The 19,067-nt window shown below is 51.2% G+C and overlaps 1 protein-coding gene across 4 annotated transcripts in view; it reads left to right on the top strand.

The window, feature by feature from the left end:
• Nucleotides 1-19,067, top strand: part of ADAMTSL3 (ADAMTS like 3) — a 143,075-nt gene that overhangs the window by 111,854 nt on the left and 12,154 nt on the right. For all 4 annotated transcript variants that reach the window (XM_053658971.1, XM_053658968.1, XM_053658970.1 and 1 more), the window contains 3 exons: nt 1,193-2,249; nt 7,715-7,842; nt 9,746-9,874. In XM_053658971.1, coding sequence (XP_053514946.1) covers nt 1,193-2,249; nt 7,715-7,842; nt 9,746-9,874 — 1,314 coding nt within the window. The remainder of the gene's footprint in view (nt 1-1,192; nt 2,250-7,714; nt 7,843-9,745; nt 9,875-19,067) is intronic.

Genomic DNA, 19,067 nt, shown 5'->3' with positions numbered 1-19,067 from the left:
ATCAACAACATTCCTGGAGAAACGCACAAAACAAGAACCACAGTCATGTTTCCAAAAGCAATAGCGTTTATTGAGCACTTACTATGGAGAGTTCCTTTCGTGCGTCAATGCGTTTAGTCCCCACAACATTTCGAGACAGATATAATCCCTGCTGAGAAACAAGGATTCTAGCAGTTAGAGAAGGTAGGAGACCTGGCCAGGGGTCTGCGGCTGCCACTGGCCCCTGTGCTGCTGACCACAAGTCTGTCTGATTCCTGAGCCCACGTTCTTAGCCATCTCTCTGTGCTGATTCATAGACCACGTGAACTTTTTTCCCCCCTGGGAAGTCTGTGAGAACAAATGTTTAAAATCTTGGGCTTCCAAGCCCCTTGAGAGGCCAGGTTTGACAGGGTCCCGGAGTTCAGGCCTGCGTGTGGCATGTGACGCACCGTCACGCTCCGAGCAGCTTATCGATCTAATTTTTATGAATTGTGGATGGTTTTACAGCAGTGTGGCTAGACCATAAACTGCCTGAGAGGAGAGTGAAACTAAAGTTAACGCTGGCAGCTCCCTCTAAAATAACAGAATAACATTTGGGACCACATCGTGGTTCTGAGGGCACGCAGTGCGGTACAGGATGAAATTGTAAATTATTCTGGCATGCAGCGGAGAGTTGAGGAAAATGATAAGTCTTACGAAGGGTAAAAAGAAAAAAGAACAAGAGAAAGACAGTAATATTTCTTCTGTGCCCCACCCCACTCCCACGCTTGCCAACACGCAGGCCATGGAAGCAGACAGGACACAGGAATGCACTCCCGGCACAGCCGGGGCGCCCGGCACTGGGCCTCCCCTCCAGCTGCAGCCTGGCCTCCGGCCACTGCCGTTGCTCAGGGGCCCTTGCTTGCGGCCGTGTGGCTTCTCCTTCCCTTTCCTCTCAGCACCATATTGTAGAGCCGAGCAAGGAGCTTCTGTTCTCCCATCCTCCTGATCCCTGCGGCGTCTCCACTACCTTCCCACTGTCCCCTTGTCACACTGCTCGGTGCCTTGTGTGCAGACCTATGGAACACTTTCTGCCTCTGTCCAGGACACTCACTGGCTTGTCAGGACATCAGCCTTGGGAGGTTACTGTCAGAAAACTTTTCATACTGAGATATTTGTTGGTGTCTTCCTCTTTTTCTCCCCCCCTCCCCCGCCCCGTGCCCTGTCCCTGCAGAAATGAAAGCAGAGATGAAGACAAAACCTGGCGAGCAGGGTCCTCAGATCCTGGGTGTGCAGAGAGTTTACATCCAGACGAGGGAAGAGAAGCGTATTAACCTGACGGTCGGCAGCAGGGCCTATTTGCTGCCCAACACCTCTGTGATCATCAAGTGCCCGGTGCGGCGATTCCAGAAGTCGCGGATCCGGTGGGAGAAGGACGGCCACTGTCTGCAGAACTCCAAACGCCTGGGCGTCACCAAGTCGGGCTCCCTGAAAATCCACAGCCTTGCAGCCCCGGACAGTGGCCTCTACCGCTGCGTCGCGGGCTCCGCCCAGGAGACTGTGGTCCTCAAGCTCATTGGGACAGACAACCGTCTCATCGCACCCCCGGCCCTGGGAGACGGCTCCCTGGAACTCCCGGGTGTGGACCGCTACAGAGCGGACGGTTTGGGAGCCCCGTGGCATCCGAGCAGACAGATGTGGAACGACAAAAATGAGCTTCATCGGGGCGGCAGCCCAGTGAGTCCACAGCCTTTCCTGAGGGCTCTGCTGGGACCCTGCCCCAGTTCCTCGGGCAACGCCGACTCCTGGGAGTTGAAGACTAAGCAGTTCGAGGCGGCCGTCAGACAGGGAGCCTACAGCACGGACACGGCCCAGTTTGAGGAGCTGATAAGGAACATGAGTCAGCTCATGGAGACCGGGGAGATCAGCGACGACGTGGCCTCACAGGTGATATATCAGCTGGTGGCCGAGTTGGCGAAGGCCCAGCCGGCACCCCTGCCGTGGAGGGCCGCCCAGGGAGAGGTGCCTCCGGAGGCTCGGCTCGGAGGGGACACGGGGCGCGAACCTCAAAGCTCGAGCAAGCTGACGTTCAAGCCGAAGGGACCAGTTCTCTCGAGGCAAAGCCAGCCCACCTCGGTTTCGTTTAATAAAACAGTAACTTCGAGGATCGGAAATACCGTGTACATCACGAAAAAGACGGCGGTCATCAACATCCTGTGTGAGCTTGTCACCCCCAGTGAGGTCACCTACTCGTGGACCAAAGATGGAGCATTGTTACTACCCTCAGAAAAGTAAGTAGGGTGAGGGTCCAGTGTTCCCTCTTGCAAGATCTTGTGAACGGTTATTCTAGTTTCCTCGAAAATATTTTCAAATTCCTTCTCTTAAGAATGTGTTTCCAGCCCTGGCCGGTATGGCTCAGTGGATTGAATGCCAGCCTGCAAACCAAAGGGTTGCTGGTTCAATTCCCAGTCAGGGCACGTGCCTGGGTTGAGGGCCAGGTCCCCACTAGGGGGCGTGTGAGAGCCAATCACACATTGATGTTTCTCTTCCTCTCTTTCCCCTCTCTCTAAAAATAAGTAAATAAATAAAATCTAAAAAAAAGAAACAAGAGAATGTGTTTCCAGCAGAATTCTTTAGGAAAGAATTCCCCCCAAATGTAAAGTTGTGTTTTTCACATATGTTTTCAAATTTGTAGCATTCAGTGGTGTTATTCCCCGTCACTCATACGTAGGCATGTCCACAACAGTGGCTACATGAGACTTGAGCTGGAGCACGTGTGTAGCCTCGCTCCTTGCAGAACACTTACCATTAACAACAAAAGCGGTCTAAGGCCGATTTAAAAGTAGGCACACGTGCAGTTGTCCTATATTGCAAATCACTGTCCGGTGCTCTGACATATCTCGGACACGCGAGGGGTCATCTGAGCAGATGTCAGCCCTGTGAGATGGGCAGGGCCGGGGTCCACAGTCTCCTGTGATGTCCCTAAGAAGCAGGAGCCCGTGACTAACTCATGGCCGATCGGAATGAGGGGCCATACCTCTGACCGCCGCCCACAGGGTTTAAATGTCACACAGACACGAGCCTCGGCAGAAGGATTGAGTGTCTGAAGGGGCTTTCTGTGTCCCGCAGTTTGCAATGTCATAAAATCCAAAACTAGAAGATAACACAGTTCCAAGTTTTTGGAGTTGTTCACAGCAAGATAACAGTCATGTGTTACTTTATTGTGACCTGTCGGTACAGATACATCACAATTCATTTATGTTCTACAAAATAATAGGGAATAACAGAAATATCAATCTGTTTTGCATTCCTTACTGTCTTTAAATCATGCTACCCAGCACTGTAGACATTTTGCTTTTTTAAATTTGCATTTAAGAGTTCAGGCTGCACCTTATCTGCCTGTGGGGACTGTTCAGAAACACAAACAAAACAGCAGATGTTAAGTTGCTTAGTGGACCATGAGGTACATCAGAAATGCAAGTTTTACTTTGTAGCATGTCTCTTGGGCATGGAGCCTAGTATGTGGGTCACCAGGAGAAAGCTGGGGTATAGTTCGATGTTTCATAATAACTTACTTTAGGCTATGCCTTAGAATGAAAAGATAGAACAGGTTTAATTTTTTAAATTGTTTGCCCTGGTGCGAACTGACATTTCAGAAGTGGAAAGAACCTGCCCCCGATCAGTAACCTTGGCCGCTCTCGAATCTGTTCCGTCTTAGGGCCCCTTTAATTGATTGAGGAGCCCGGAGAGCTTCTGTGCATGTCAGTTATAGCTATCGCTGTTCACCACGTTAGGAATAAAAACCAGGCAACACTGAAAACCTCGTTTATTAATCCATTTAGAAAGAACCATGATCAGCCGACAACCCGTCGTATAAAAGAACATAATTTTTGTAAACCAGTATTCTCAGAAAGTTCATGGGTAACCATGGCATTATCTTCCATCTTTGCAAATTAATGTCCAGATTAATACAATACATCTGGATTCTCATAGTTCTGCGTGAAATCTGCTGGGATATGTTTTTTTGGACTGAAGTTTCTAGAGGAAATTTGGCCTCATCCAGTGATGTTGGTTGGGGGGAAAAAAAGGAGGAATAATTTAGTAGCCTTTTCAGAGGGTTGCGGATGTCCTTCTTTGATACTACACGGAACTAGGCAGGTGGCATTTCACCCTTGAGTCTGGTGGGAGCGTGGAATCTAAAATCATACTGATGACATTTAGGTAATTTTTGTTACAGTGGAATCTAGTCATTTGTCTTGCAGTCCAAATGGCTCTTTTACCCACACAGATCTTAAGAACCTCACACATTGGTCATTCGGAAAATACCGGACCTTCCAAACACTGACGAGCCCCACGAAACAACTTTAAAAAGCGTGCATATTCTCCAACACCACCACCCCTCTCCTCGGAAAAGTCTGTCAGCCTGGGGCACGTCTTTGAGCCTACCAGGGGGAAGAGGAATTTTCTGAAATTTTAATCCTCCCTCGAAAAGTTCCAGTTTTATCACTGGCCACGAATCCCATTCGTGGCGTTCCTGCGGTTGGCCGGCTCGTTCTTGCTCCTTTCCAGAAATGCTTGCCAAGCGCCTGGGTCCAAGTAACCACAGTCTGTCTCTCTCCAGAGAGAACGGTGGTCCGGGACCAAAGCAGCCCAGATCCTCACGCCGATACCCGAGCACTGCGCAGCCTTCCCATTTTGACATGCAGAATATTAAAAACATGTGTAGTCCAGGGTCGTAAAATTAGTGAGTTTTACTGCTTCATTAAGAACATCCTTACGGGAAGCGGGCTGCTTTTTTTTCCCCCGCAGGGGCGTGGAACTCAGCTGTTGCCACACTTGCGTCCACGCCGCGGTCTCCGTGCCTGCTGAGACGCAGCCATCTGACCCGCCTCTGCCGTTGCTCTCGGCGCACGTCAGGGACATGGTGAATGGCGCTTAGTCTGGACGTGAAAATAGTTTTGGCCTCACGGGCCCGGGGGGTCCGTGGGTCTAGCTCAACAACCCTCTTAGACGCTGTGAGAAAGCTGAAGTGACCATGGACCGGTGGCCATAGACGTCCAAGGGGGCAGGAGAGCAGGCTCGGTTTGCATGTGTGTATGGAACTGAGTGGATTTGAAGTAGTGTGACTTCATCAGCTGGAATTAATGTTAGTTGCCGAGGCTGAGACTCCCGGAGGTCAAGTAAAGAAGAGGTTTTATCGTAGCACTGCCCACACGTCCGTGTTTCTGCCTACCCTACAGGTCGGCCATTGCATATTGAACCAATTTCATGTGGGTGGTAAAAGTTTTGTCTTATCTTACCTGGCTGGGTGTGCTCACTGGGTTAGAGTGTCGTCCCGATACGCCAAGGTTGCAGGTTTAATCCCCAGTCAGGGCATGAACAAGAAGCAGCCAATACACGCATGAATAAGTGGAACAACAAATCGACGTTTCTCTCTCTTTCCCCCCCCTTCCCACTCTCTCTAAAGTCAATTAGTATCTTTTTTACGTTTTTGTTTTAATTTTTAAGAGACTAAAAGAATAAGATCCACTTTTATTTCCCTTGCTTCCCAATGGAACCCATTAATTTGTCCAACTTGCACTGAATTCCTTTATAAGAAAGAGGGTCTCACATTTAGATGCATTTTCCTGCACGTGTTGGGGTACACCCACCGGGCAAGAAATCTCAGCCAGGAAGGGCGGGGTGTGGGCGGATCCCCTGAGGCTCATGCCCGTGGAAAGACCATGTTGTCGTTATTTTTAAATGAAGAGGAAGGTCGTGTGGCAGAGGCCAAGGTCAGGTCCCTAAGGAACTCCGTTCGCTCGTTCTGCGGCCCAGGGCTGGCCCAGGCCGGCCACGTGGGTGACTCCACTCAGCTGTCCATCTCTGTGACCTGCATTGCACCATCAAAGTGAGACCCACAGACCGAAGGAATAATTTGAGAATTGCTAAATCATACAAATATATATAGATGAAATAACTTTAAGAAAACTCTGTGGTGTATTTATTTTTCAAGCTAGTTAATTGTTACAGTTAAACTTTTATTCTTTTTTATTTTTAGAAAGAGAGAGAAACATCCATATATAAAACGTCCACTGGTTGCCTCTTGCACGCCCCCTACTGGGGACCTAGCCTGCAACCCAGGCACATGTTCTGACTGGGAATTGAACCAGTGACCTTTCAGTTTGTAGGCCGATACTTAATCCACTGAGCCACACCAACCAGGGCTAAACTTTTGTTCTCAATCAACTGCTCTTTCCTAGGGATTTGGGAGTGAACTAGAATCTGGCCCTATCATAGCGAGGCCTGCTACACTCCTGTTTTTGTCCTGGGGAAGTTGGCTGTTTTGATTTCTGCCTACTTTTGTGTCTTTTTCCATATATACTGTTTTGCCGGGGCGGGGGGGGGGGTTGCTGAGTCTCCCTCCTACACAGACTCAATGCCATTATTTTTATCTACTCTGATCATTCATACATTTATTTCATCTGAGGTTCTTGACAACTTGCTGTATAAAAGTCAGTGAGAATGTACAGCTGCAAATAAACTTTGGTCCCTGGTCTGGAAAAGATCACAATCTAGTGGGAAGACATTGATTTTTCATCAAATAAATATATGAACCAGAGCAGAAGGAAGCCAGAGGGAGCCGGAGATAAGTCTGGGAGAGTTGGGAAGAGCTTCAGGGGAAATTGCATTTGGTCCAGGGCGCAGTGGGTAGGCCAGAGCTTGCCGGAGGCAGGAAGGACATTCCAAATACAGTGAACACCATATGCAAAAGCTTAGGGCGATGAAAGGTTATGGAACGTTCTGGAAACCGTTAGACGTGCATGCTGGCAGGAGCAGGGGCAAGCAACATGAAGTGACAGGAAATGCCTAAGTGGCCCATGTCACAAAGCGATGTACAGTCTTTAGTGGTCAGGACAGTCCCCGTCTGCTCAGATTTGTGTGGCCCCATCCGCTGGATGGGCCAGCGGAGGCAGGAGAATGGGGGTAGGTGACCTGGAAGCCACTCTCAATTGTTAGAAAGAAAGAGGGGGGGGAGGAGAGAGAGAGGGAGGGAGGGAGGACAGGGGAGGAAGAAAGGAAAGAAAGAGAGAGAGAGAAAGAAGGAAGGAAGGAAGGAACGAACGAAGGAATGAAGGAAGGAAATGAAGGCAGAACAAACACTCTTTCTGTTCCCTGAATAACCGTCTCACTTGCTGGGACGCTCCAACCAGCTCTGATTCTCAGACCAGAGCCCCCAGGTGAACGGCCCCCCCTGGCTGGGAAGCCGTGGGAAACTCCCACACGCGGCAGCCCTGGTCCTGAGCAGGCGAAACATCCCAGCGCAGCCTCAGCCTGCACAGTGACAGAGAGACGGTACCTGTTGCCCGCCCAGCGTGAAAATCCAAGTGGGAAAATTCACACCTGCAGCTGGTTAGGGAGGATTTGGGAGGCTGGTGCGTCTTTTTAGACAATGTGGTAGAGGAGGCATTGACTCCATGATGGGAAGCCTGCTCTCATGCAGAGCGAGAGAAGACTGAGTTTATGAATTAGTCTGGGAAAAGGACATCATCCAGCTCCATCCAGCTGCGCCTGTCATGTCTGCTGCGCGTTTAAGCTGAGAGGCACGACTTTGCCGCCCTCTGGTCCGTGGAATTTCCTGCCTGTTGGTCATCTTCTGGGGTCCGCGGCAGACCCACATCTGTGATCTGACCATCGTCTTTCTGTGTGATCTGCCGTGGTCCTGGAGCCACTAAACACATGACCTGACGGCATCCTCTTTCTCACTGCCCTACAGAATAATCTTGTCTGGATCGGGGAAACTGCAGATTCGGAACCCCACGAAGAAGGACCGAGGCGTCTACCAGTGCTCAGTGGCTAACCATCTGGGTTCCGACGCGGAGAGTTCTTCGGTGCTGCACGCAGGTACCTAACTGCTCAGAGTCGGAACCCGGCCTGCCTGGGGTTTCTGGTTGTAACAAACTCCAGAGCAGTTCTCAAACTGCCGTGAGCAGCGGCGCCCCCTGTTGGGGGCGGTTGAAAACACAGATGTCTAGACCCCCCCACTCCCAGAGGTTCTGACCCTGGAGGTTTGGGAGGGGATCTGAAAATTTAACGTGGTCCCAGGTTGTGCCGATGCTGCTGGCCTGGTGGCTACCCTTAGAACACAGCTCTTGTAGAACTCTCTAAGAACTGGGAATGAACAAGAACAAGACAGCATTTAATTGGTGCTGCTGTTCTTTTTAAAGAGCCACCAGTCAAGCAAAGAGAACAATTCCCCTTCTGCGATTGGTGTAAGCCTCCCGGCGGCACACCCACCAACTCTTACACACACACATGCAGGGCATTGCACCTGTACATCAGCGTGTATCTTCTCAGCAATGCCGTGAGAATATTCGAGTGTGGTTTTAGTGCGAAGCAACATTTTCTTTTTAGGTGGCAAGGTTGCAGCGCCTCCTTGTGGCCAGCTCATGCTCTGCGATTGCACATAAAGCAAGAGCCCCCTCCTCCCCACTCCCTGCTCTGTGTCTCTGAGGGGCTGGGAATGAGCAGAGGGACAAGGTCGGGGATTCGAACCCAGCACTCAGACACGTCTGTGGTGGGCTTTGTAGTCTATACATTGACGGGGTGGGACCAGTTGAGTCTGTGGGGCCTGACTCGCAGTCCCCCCCATGTTCTGGATGGAGGTGGGACCCTCGGAACTAGATCCTCCTGGGTGGTTTCCACCTCTCCAGGAAACTTTGATCCCAAGGCTCTAAAATCCCTGTGATGAGTAGAAGTTCCCCCCTTGCAACTCACAGATCCTCCCTGAAGTCAGTCCTGGAACTACCCAGATTCCCGGGCGAGCTGATGCAGGGTCCCACAGGGGCCAGAGGACTTGCTGTGTTGGCTGCCCCCTCTCCCGGCCCAAGAGTGGCTCCCGGCTTTTTAAGTCTCAGTGTAGCTTTCCACCACCCCTGGCCCTCTGAGGGAGAATGGAACCTTTGGTCATCCGACCATGCTTGTTCTGGAATTCTCCTTCCCAGAATAGATGGGAACCCGCCATTGAGCTAACTGTTCCTATTCGCCCATGCTCTGGGCGTAGGTACGAAAACAAGTGAAGGAAATGTGGCCCTTCCTTCTGGGTGCTGATGGCGGGGTGGGCGGAGGGGTGCTCTAGCAACGTCCTCCCCGATGCCCACGCACTGCTGAACGGCCCCCCGATAACCAGACCCTTCTCCACCTCACGCTCGCAGTGCCTCGCTGCGGGCTCAGTGGTTTGAGGGTGTTTTCTAACTCGTCCCCCCACTGCCAGCTCAGGCACCGTGTGAGTGAGTTTATGAATCAGTCTGGGAAAAGGACATCATTCTCAAAAACCCGGCGACATTAAAGTCCTTGAACTGAGTCCCCGATTCTCAGAGGCCTTGGGTGTGTATCGTTTTCGCCACACAAGTTCGATGTGGGATTTCCTTCTCCAGTTGCCTTTCTGGGGAAGGAGTCAGATGTCCTGGTGGGTTAGGTCCTCCTGGAGCTCCTGCACACCCGTCCCCTCAGCCTCCCTCCAGTTATCACGGGTACCAAAGAGGGATGTGGCCGTAAAACCAAATGCCCTGGTAGCCCGTGCGTGGTTGTTGCAACCAGTGCACCTTCATAGGTATCTCTTTGTCCGTCCATCTGTCCACTGAGTGCCCCCAGGCTGTGCGTGTCCCTCCCATCAAGGGGCAGAGAGAGCCGGGACCATCCACAGCTCTCAGAGAGCTCGTCACCCTTTGCCAAGCGCAGCTTGGTTCACCAAGGAGCCAACGCCGTTTGAACCTGACGTGGTGTTTTCTGTTCCCTTCCATTGAAGAGGCGCCTGCCATCTCGTCCCTGGAAAGAAACGTCACCGGCACGGAGCAAGGCCCTCTGTCCACTGTGGTTGGGGGCACCCTGAAGGCAGCCCTGGGAGCAGACGTCACCATCCACTGTCCCGTAAGAGGTGAGTGCGGTCACTTCCGGCTCGAGGGCCCGAAGCCGGCTGCCAGGAGACACTGAGACCTCAATGTGGCCGTGTTAACACTCCGATTTGCCAGTGAAATAAGTGACAGTTGTGTGATCTCTCACGGGTGAGCTCATGCCAGCTCACAAGACCAGTGCGTAAGACAAATTCGTTCTTTTAATTATTTTAGAGAGAGAGGAAGAGGGAGAAGAATGAATGGGTGGCCTCCCCTATGCGCTCCGATTGGGGATCAGGCCCACAACCTTTTGGTGAGCAGGACAACGTTCCGACCTACCGAGCCACCTGGGCGGGGCACACGGCATGCTTCTTCATTCTGTCCCAGTGAGGACTGTACCTGCCTCACAGGCCGTCGTGTTCACACCTGGCGTGGGGGGCCTGGGGCTGCAGCCCCTTCAGATGCGTCTCCCAGGCAGGCAGTTGGCGGGCGAGGGCACAGCCTGAGCAGTGAGCTCACCGGTTGGACATCGGTTCACGTGTCCACCGGCTGGACAGAGTCTGCGCCAGGAGGGGCCGCGTCGGGCAGTGGGCAGCATCCAGGCCCCCTGGCCCAGGTGCTCTGTCCTGGACTGTCCTCCTGTACCTCTGTGTGCCTTTCTGGTTTGTTCACAACAGCGGGTAAACCTCCCTTGTAACAGACTCACTCTTTCCTCGATTGAAGTACCGGCTTCAGGCCGGCCTCGCCTCCATCTCAGGCCTTGCTGGCCCTTTAAGCCATAGATTCTTAAGTCTTCACCTGAGCCCACGCCTGCCCCAGGCTGGGGTCCGTGTGCGGCACACGTGTGCCCTAGGCGGGCACTGGCAGGACTACGTGAACAATAGCTTTGGTCTGTTTCTCAGAGACACTGCGAACTCCTCAATAGGAGAATCCACTTTTTTTTTTAAGATTTTATTTCTTTACTTTTAGAGAGGGGAAGGGAGAGAGAAAGAGAAGGAGAAACATTGATGTGTAGTTGCCTCTTGTGCGCCCCCTACTGGGGACCTTGCCTGCAACCCAGGCCTGTTCCTTGACTGGGAATTGAACCAGCAACCCCTGGGTTCACAGGCTGGTGCTCAATCCACTGAGCCACACCAGCCAGCCAGGGCAGAAGATCTACTCTTTAAAGGTGACCTTGCGTATGCCCTTGAGTTAACGCTGCACAATCCTTATTTCCCTGGTCCCTGCATACTAATGGAGGTAGCTGGAGTGGTAGCCACTTGGGCGAGTCTTGCCAGGGCTGGGACGCAGAGAGCCCTGAACCAGGGCAGCCTTGGCTGCTGCCATCCTACCCTGAAAGTCCACTAAGGAAAGGCTCCGAGGACACGCCCACCCAGGCTTCAGGCTCCGCCCCCGCCCTCGAGCGCCAGTTCCTCGCCCTGCCTCCTCCTCTGGCTCCAAGAACAGTGGAAATTTGCTAACCCCCGAGGTAATTATTTTTCACCCCTTGGAAGTCCCTGCTGAGTTTGGACGCTTGAAAAAAAAAGTTCCCTCCAGCCTCCCAACTGACTCCGCCCACAAGTATGTGAGTTTTCTGGCAGAAGCCGGCCTCCGTCGCCGAAGGGGCCAGCATTCTCTGGCCGCAGCCTGGAGGGAGGCAGAACGGAACTTTCCGCTGCCAAAGCCACAAACGTCTGGAGCTCCCTCAGCCCTCCACCTGCAGAGGATTCTGCAAAATAGATCTGACTTCTATTAGGAGAAACCTCAACATTATTTCTAAATTTCTGACTATTACGATCATTTAAAATCGGGCTTTCTGGGGTGGGGTGGGGATGAGCGGCGCAGGAAGGGCTGCACGGTGTAGCATTTGCTGCTGTGAGTCAGGGACGGGTTGAGTGGCATTGATTTGGGGAATGAAGCTTCCTGCATCCGAGTGTGGCCCATCTCTGTCCTGCCCCCCAAATCCCACCACCCAAGTCCCACTGCCTTCTGCCCGGCCCCGGAGCTCCGCCTCCCACCCTCCTCCAGGCTCAGTTCTTACTAGAAATGGTCCTGTCTGGTCTTCCCCCGCCCACCTGGCAGGCTCAGGCTTCTCCTAGGCACCGGACCTCAGGCACACATCGGGAGTCCTTTCCTTTTAAAAATAAGCCTGCCTTGTTTTGAGTTCTGTGCCATTCTAAATAAACCTGTAGCGAACTCCCTGTCTTTTCTTGGGGGCAGAAGCCGGAGCTAAGTTAGCTTTTTACAGAGAGTGTCGTCTCTTAAAGACAGCCGAGGAAGCTGATGAAGGGCAGGAAAGTGTGTTTTCCTGACAGTTCTGTCACTAGCTTGCCCAGGACGCCCCCACCCTGCCCCGAAGTAGGAAGTGTGCTGTGTTCGTGGAAGAAAGGATTCTTCGCTCCGCAGATGAGTGCACTGTCGCTTCCGCAGACTTGGAGGTGGCTCTGTGGAGTCCTGTTTTCATGTGGCAAGTTGAGATGATCTCGGTGAATCAGTAGGGTGTATGCATTTCTCTTTTAGTTCTCAGTCGCCCTTCAGGCACGCTTCACTGCTACTTGTAACGAGTTCACCTAGTCGTATCTCTCAGGCAGAGTCATAGTTTCTGCTGTAGTCACCTACGCTTGACTTCGCCTGCGTGGTACAGACATGCAAAGTGATGGTTTCTACTCACTTAGGGAAGACACATTTTTTTTTTAAGATTTTATTTATGTTTAGAGAGACAGGAAGGGAGGGAGAAAGAGAGGGAGAGAAATACCGATGTGCAAGAGAGAACATCAGTCAGTTGTCTCTCATATGCCCCCTACTGGAAACCTGGCCCACAACCCAGGCATGTGCCCGGACTGGGGATTGAACTGGAGACCTTCAGGTTTGCAGGCCAGCACTCAGTCCACTGAGCCACACAGTAAGTCAGGGCTTGGCAATGGCATTTCTAATAACTATGTTCAATAATAAGACCCACAGACCTGTATTTCTAAAGGTTAACAATTCTAAGTTGCAGGAGTTATTTGTTTTGCTCTTAAAAAAAAAAAGAGTTTCTTCTAAAGACAGGAGGGAAAAAATTTTTAACTGCACCCTCTCTGCCACCTACTGGTGAGATAGGGAAGTTCCATCTGAGGAAAAGGACCAGTAAAGAGTAACACATTTTGTTTCCTGGACGCTCAGGAAGAGTGTGTGTGTGTGTTCATGTTCTGCGTGTTTTGCGTTGCTTGTGTTTCTTGTTCTGAAGCTCACTGAAGGTGCGGCTGGGCTCTGTCTTTGCTCTCAAGGGTTCTTCTCTTGTCAGACTGAATTATTACCTTCCTGTACCATGTTTAATAATTTCCCTTATGGGGGAGGATTTGGAGGACATTTTTGTGGCGCAGCAAGAGAACGTGGTTAAGTTCCGAAACATGTCCTCATCTCCCTGACAATTATTTTCCCCCATCCAAGGAATATTGGTTTATGTTGTATAGTATGGAATTTAGTGGTTAGTGATTTAACATCTTTGTCACAAATCCCTTTGGCCACCTGCCAGAAAAAGAACTATCTCTCCAGAAAAAACACATCTGTCCACAAAATTTTGCATATAGTTTTCAGAATACTTAAAAAGAGAACCTCTCCTGCACGGTGGCTCAGCTGTTTGGGCGTCGGCCCACACACCAAAAGGCTGCAGGTTCGATTCCCAGTCAGGACGTGTAAGGCAAGCGATTGATTGATTTTTCTCTATCTCATTGTGGATCTTTCTTTGTCTCTAATCATTGGGTAATGATTTCAAAAAAAAGGAAAGAAGGCAATAAAGTTTGAGAATAATCTTACCACTGTTTTATGAACTGAACATGTTGGTCTTTCCACCATGTTCCAAATGAAAGCTCACTTATTTCCTTGATCTGTAGTTTTTGACACGTATCCCGTTTACTACATTTATCTTTTTTGTAAACCATAGAAAATTCTTGAAGTAGCTACAATTATGTCTTAAGTACATCAAACACCTCTTCTCCCGCTGGAGAAGGCAATCCCCCCCACCCCCGCCACTCTGGTTTTTTTCTCTCCTCCTTCTGCGTGTCGTGCGGAAGCCTCCTCAGTGACCACCTGTCGTAGTCCTGCGTGCGGTCACAGCCACCATCACAGGTGCTTTCAAATTCCGTCCATCTGCTCAGTTTGTCCTCGCTGAGCCCAGGCTGGTTTCTTCAGTGTGCAGAATTGAGGGAAATCTGGTTTCTGTAACCACGTAACCGGGAAACTAGGATAGGACCGATGCAAAAATATAGGCGTTCACATCAGCTCCACGGAGGAGAGAAGAGCTCCAAGAGGCTGACAGAACCGATGACGTGGAGGTCGGGCCACTTGGAACGACACGAAAGGCCATTGGCAGCCGGAGACTCGGCGTGGAGGCGAAGCGTCGGCACACAAGAGCTCCTGGCTTGTTCGCACAACTGCAGGCAGGTCCGGGTCACTGAAAATGGAGGGCGTGAGGCAGAGCAAAAAGAGGTGGGTTTGGAGCCACATGCGGATCATGGAGAGTTGCGAACGCTGTGCTGAAAATGCTCAAACCCTGGGCTGCTGTTCACTGGCAGTGGGGAGACGAGGCAGGTCGGCAGTGGGGTAGCGGTGTTTTGGAAGGCACATTGGGTTAGCACTCCGTGGGTTAGAGCGTTATCCCAGTATGCCGGGGTTGTGGGTTCAATTCCTGGTCAGGGCACACACGAGAAATAATCAGTGAGTGCTTAAATAAGTGGAACAACAAATCAATGTTTTTCTCTCTCTCTCAATCAATCAATACATTTTTTTAAAAAAGAAAGAAACCGCAGAAAGTTTTAAACCGAACTCAGTGAAATTGTATCAAGGATCATCGATTGCGTTATTAAGCCAGTTTACTGAGGACATTAAAATCGGATTCCAGGCCTCTGATTTATCCAAGAGCGAGCTGGCATTGCTGGCATTTAGCCATGGATGTGTCATCGACTGGGGGTCTGGGGCAGGCTTGTCCCCAGGTGAGGGCCGGGTGTTGGCGCCCAGAGGTCGAGTTAACCATGGAAAGGGAATACATTACTGAGAGCTAAGCTTAACAATGACGCTGACAGGCAGCATCTCAGTGAGGAAACTATTGGACCCTATCAGAATTCATGAAAAATAGCAATAACTTGCCCTGGCCAGGTGGCTCAGTTGGTTGGAGCGTCATCCCGTGATCAGAAAGGTTGCAGGTTCGATCCCAGTCGGGGCAGGTGCGGGGGTGGGGCAGATATTTCTGTCTCTCTCCCCCACCCTCCTTGTCTCCCTTCCTCTCTCTGAAACTTGTAAACATACTCAAGTGAGCATTTTAAAAATGTATGAAGACATCTTCGTGTCACGGTCCTTTAAAAAAAAGAGCAGTGACTTGAGCCCCTGATTTGTGCCCATTTGAACGGCCTGGTTGCAAGGTGTTTTTTTGAGAAAATGGGTTCAGATACATTCAGCTCCTCACCCAAGTCTGCACACCATGGGGCAAAAGCAGGCTTTCAGTTATGAGTCCGCGGGACACAGAGTTTACCCTTGAGTTTTTATGTATTAATTATTGTATCATTTCCCCTTGTGGTATTATGTATTAATCATTTGTCAGACTTCTGCCAAGATGGAGGCGTAGGTGGAAACACTGTGCCTTCTCACACAACCAAGTTTAAAGACAATAAAGTTTTAGTAACAAAAAACGCAGCCAAAACACAGAAAATTGAACTGTACGGAAGTCTGACAACAACGAACCATTCAGCCAGACTGGTAAGAGGGGCAGAGTCAGCAGCAGAGCTGGTGGGAGGGAGATTTCCCCACCCAGGTGCAGGCAGCTGTGGGCGGATCCCAGGTGTGGGATAGCAACGGGCGGACCCAGTGAGGGCGCAAGGCAGCAGGCTGATTGAGGTCACACATTCACGGGCAGATAAACCAGATGAAGGAGCGAGCAGTGAGACAGACCACGCAGGCCCCAGCAGCGGGAAGCAGCAGAGGGGACCACTGTTGCCCCTCTCTGACCCTGCCCCCACATGCAGCATCACAAACCAGCGACCTGGGTGGCCCCACCCTGGTGAACACTTAAGGCTCCCCTCCTCAGATGTAACAGGCACGAACAGACCAAAACATGGCTCAAGAAGAACTCAAAGCCCCAGAGAAATAGCCAAACTATCAGATGCACAGTTCAAAACACTGGTGATCAGGGTGCTCACAGAACTGGTTGATTTTAGTCACAAATTAGAGGAACAAATGAAGGCTAAAATAATTGAAATGAAGGGAAATGCACGGGGAACCAATAGTGATGGAAAGGAAACTGGGACTCAAATCAAGGGAGTGGACCAGAAGGAAGAAAAAAATGACCAAACAGAAAAGAATGAAGAAACAAGAATTCAAAAAAATGAGGAGAGGCTTAGGAACCTCCAGGACATCTTAAATGCTCCAGCATCCGAATGATAGGGGTACCAGAAGGGGAAGAGGAACAGCCACAAGTGGGAACCTTATTTGAACAAATAATAAAGGAGAATTTCCCTAATCTGGCAAAGCAAACAGACTTCCGGGAAATCCAGGAAGCTCAGAGAGTCCCAAAGAAGTTGGACCCAAGAAGGAACACACCAATGCACATCATCATTACATTAGCCAAGATTAAAATGAAGGAGAGAATCCTAGAAGCAGCAAGAGCTAAGGGGACAGTCACCTACAAAGGACTTCCCATCAGACTGTCAGCTGATTTCTCAAAAGAGACCCTACAGGCAAGAAGGGGCTGGAAAGAAGTATTCCAAGTCATGAAATCCAAAGACCTACATCCAACATTGCTCTATCCAGCAAAGCTTTCATTTAGAATGGAAGGACAGATAAAGTGCTTCTCAGATAAGATCAAATTCAAGGAGTTCATCATCACCAAGCCCTTATTATATGAAATGTTAAAGGGACTTATCTAAGAAAAAGAAGATAAAAAAAGATGAACAGTGAAAGGACAGCAAACTCACAGTTATTAACAACCACACCTAAAACAAAAGCAAACTAAGAGCACAGCTAGATCAGGAGCAGAACCATAGAAATGAAGATCACGTGAGGGTTAGCAACAGGGGAGTGGGAGGAGGAGAAGGGGGGAGAAGGTACAGAAAATAAAAAGCATAGACGGTAGGTAGAAAATAGGGGGAGGGCAAGAATAGTAGGGGAAATATAGAATCTAAAGAACTTGAGACACGTGGTCATAAACTAAAGGGGGGGGAATGGTGGGGGAGGGGTGTGCAGGGTGGAGGGGAATGAAGGGAAATAGAACAACTGTAATGGCACAATCAATAAAATATATTATTTAAAAAATTATTTATCATTTCCCAGACAAGCCACATGGGAAGCCTACGTTGGCCCCACATTGAATACTTGAGTGTGTGCGCCAAGACTTGATCCCAGATCTGCCCGGGCCTCAAAGGAACGGGATGGAGAAGGAGGCTCAGGCTTGAGGGAGAAAAATGGGAACCCGGCAGGGAGGGGTGTCCCGGGGCTGAGGCAGGACCAGGGGGCGGGGGGCACAACCGGGGCCCTACCTCACCCTCCCGGGCGAGTGGCCTCGGACGCAGCTCACAGGGTGCCGGCCGCTGTTAGGTGTGCCTGACGCTGCTCGTTCACTGTCCAGGCTGATGGGGGCCTCACTGTTTTTTCTTTTCATTTGTTTACTCCTCCTAGTTAGGTACTTGCTCCCTCAACACCTCCCCCCCAGTGTTCTTTTTCATGACTGATACATCACACAGTGGAGTCATTTTGTTGTCGTGGACAGTGTCTGTTCAGGCCCGAGATCCCCCCCGCCCCGCCCCCACCACCCCCCAGAGAGGCGACTGTAATTTGTCCGCGGTGTGGCCTGAGAACGGGGGCGGGGGGGGGGGGGCTTTCACAGCTCACGGGATGGTTCCGACATGCAGCCAGGAACCGCTGCTTCCTCTGGCCAGTGGGGCTGCAGAGCCTCCTGGGGACCATCCCCAACGTGGTTTCTAAAAGAAGGAGAGGCTCTTCCCAGGGGAAACGGTGGGCCGTGAGCAGCGACCGAGACCAGATGCTAGAGCTGAAGGGCAGGCTGGGCCGTGGCCCTGGGATCTGTCTGAACATGGCCTTGAGCGTGTCAACAACTGACAGGTTGGTGTCCTGGGGTCTGCAGAGGAGAATTCACTTCAGTGTCTAAGAGAGTCATGGAGACGAGGCCGTAAGATGGACTTTGCCCTGCCTGGGCAGCGCGGTGGTTGGAGCGCTGTCCCGTACACAGAGAGGTTGTGGGTTCGATCCCTGGTCAGGGTGTGTATGGGAGGCAACCAATTGATCTCTCTCTCTCTTTCTCTCCCTCCCTCCTCTCCCCACTTCCTTCTCCCTCTCTCCCTCTTCCTCTTTCTCTAAAATCAATAAGCGTACCCTTGGGTGAGGCTTAAGCAAAAAAAAAAAAAGGAAAGGAAAAAAAAACATGGACCTTTAAGGATGAGTAGAAATCTTCCAAGTGGTGAAAGAGACCACAAGGTACCCCGAGTGGAGGGAACAGAGTGTAGAGGTTCTACTTCTCCGCCCGGCAAGGTGCTCTGAGCAACAGCAGCCGGAAGGCCGTGGTACACGGCTTCTCCTGTAGCTTTTAAGGAACACGGCCTGTTTGCTCGTCCGCGTCCCGATGTTATCTAGATGGATGGCTAGAATCACTGTGTATCCCGAAGGGCCTGCGGGAGGTCCAGGCTGCCCTCATTTGGACCGCTGTCCAGGAGTTCTCTGCCCTGGGCCCCGCCGTTCGCTCCGCACACGTCTTTCTGCGTGATCTGCACCGGCTTTGACTTTGACTCTTGTTCTCCCAGGAAGTCTGGGGGTTTGGGGTTTGGAATGTTTCCGGCCTGTGAACGAGACCCCAGAGGGCGGTCCAGCAGTGAGCCGTGTCGGACTCAGGGAACACCATCGGTGGAGCTACGCAGGGCTGCCCGGTTCCAAGCAGAGCGGGAGTCCAGGGGTCCGGAGAAGCCAGGGGTGGCCACACCAGGAAGAGGACTTGTCCACAAGAGGAAACCTATTCTGAAAACCTGTGAGGAAAGACACTTGGTTATCGAGTTCGGGATAGACGCTCTGACTCATTGTTTCTGAGTCCTCAGATCAAGCGGCTGGGGCCCGTCTGGTCACATCAGTTTGCTGGCGGTCAGAGGGGACATCAACAGCTCTTCGTGAAGAGGGTTTGCTGAATGGGAACGGCCACAGCCTTACATTCTGGGGGGAGTTCTGGGTACGGCTGCCCCCCCAGGATGGGTAGTGTTCAGTACTCAAAAGAGCACAGGAGTATGT

The sequence above is a fragment of the Artibeus jamaicensis genome, unplaced genomic scaffold (genome assembly GCF_021234435.1).
Source record: "Artibeus jamaicensis isolate MK-2021 breed Jamaican fruit bat unplaced genomic scaffold, CSHL_Jam_final scaffold_612, whole genome shotgun sequence".
Classification (NCBI taxonomy): Eukaryota; Metazoa; Chordata; class Mammalia; order Chiroptera; family Phyllostomidae; genus Artibeus; species Artibeus jamaicensis.
Note: the sequence above shows the minus strand (reverse complement) of the source record. Positions and strands in the feature narration are given on the sequence as shown.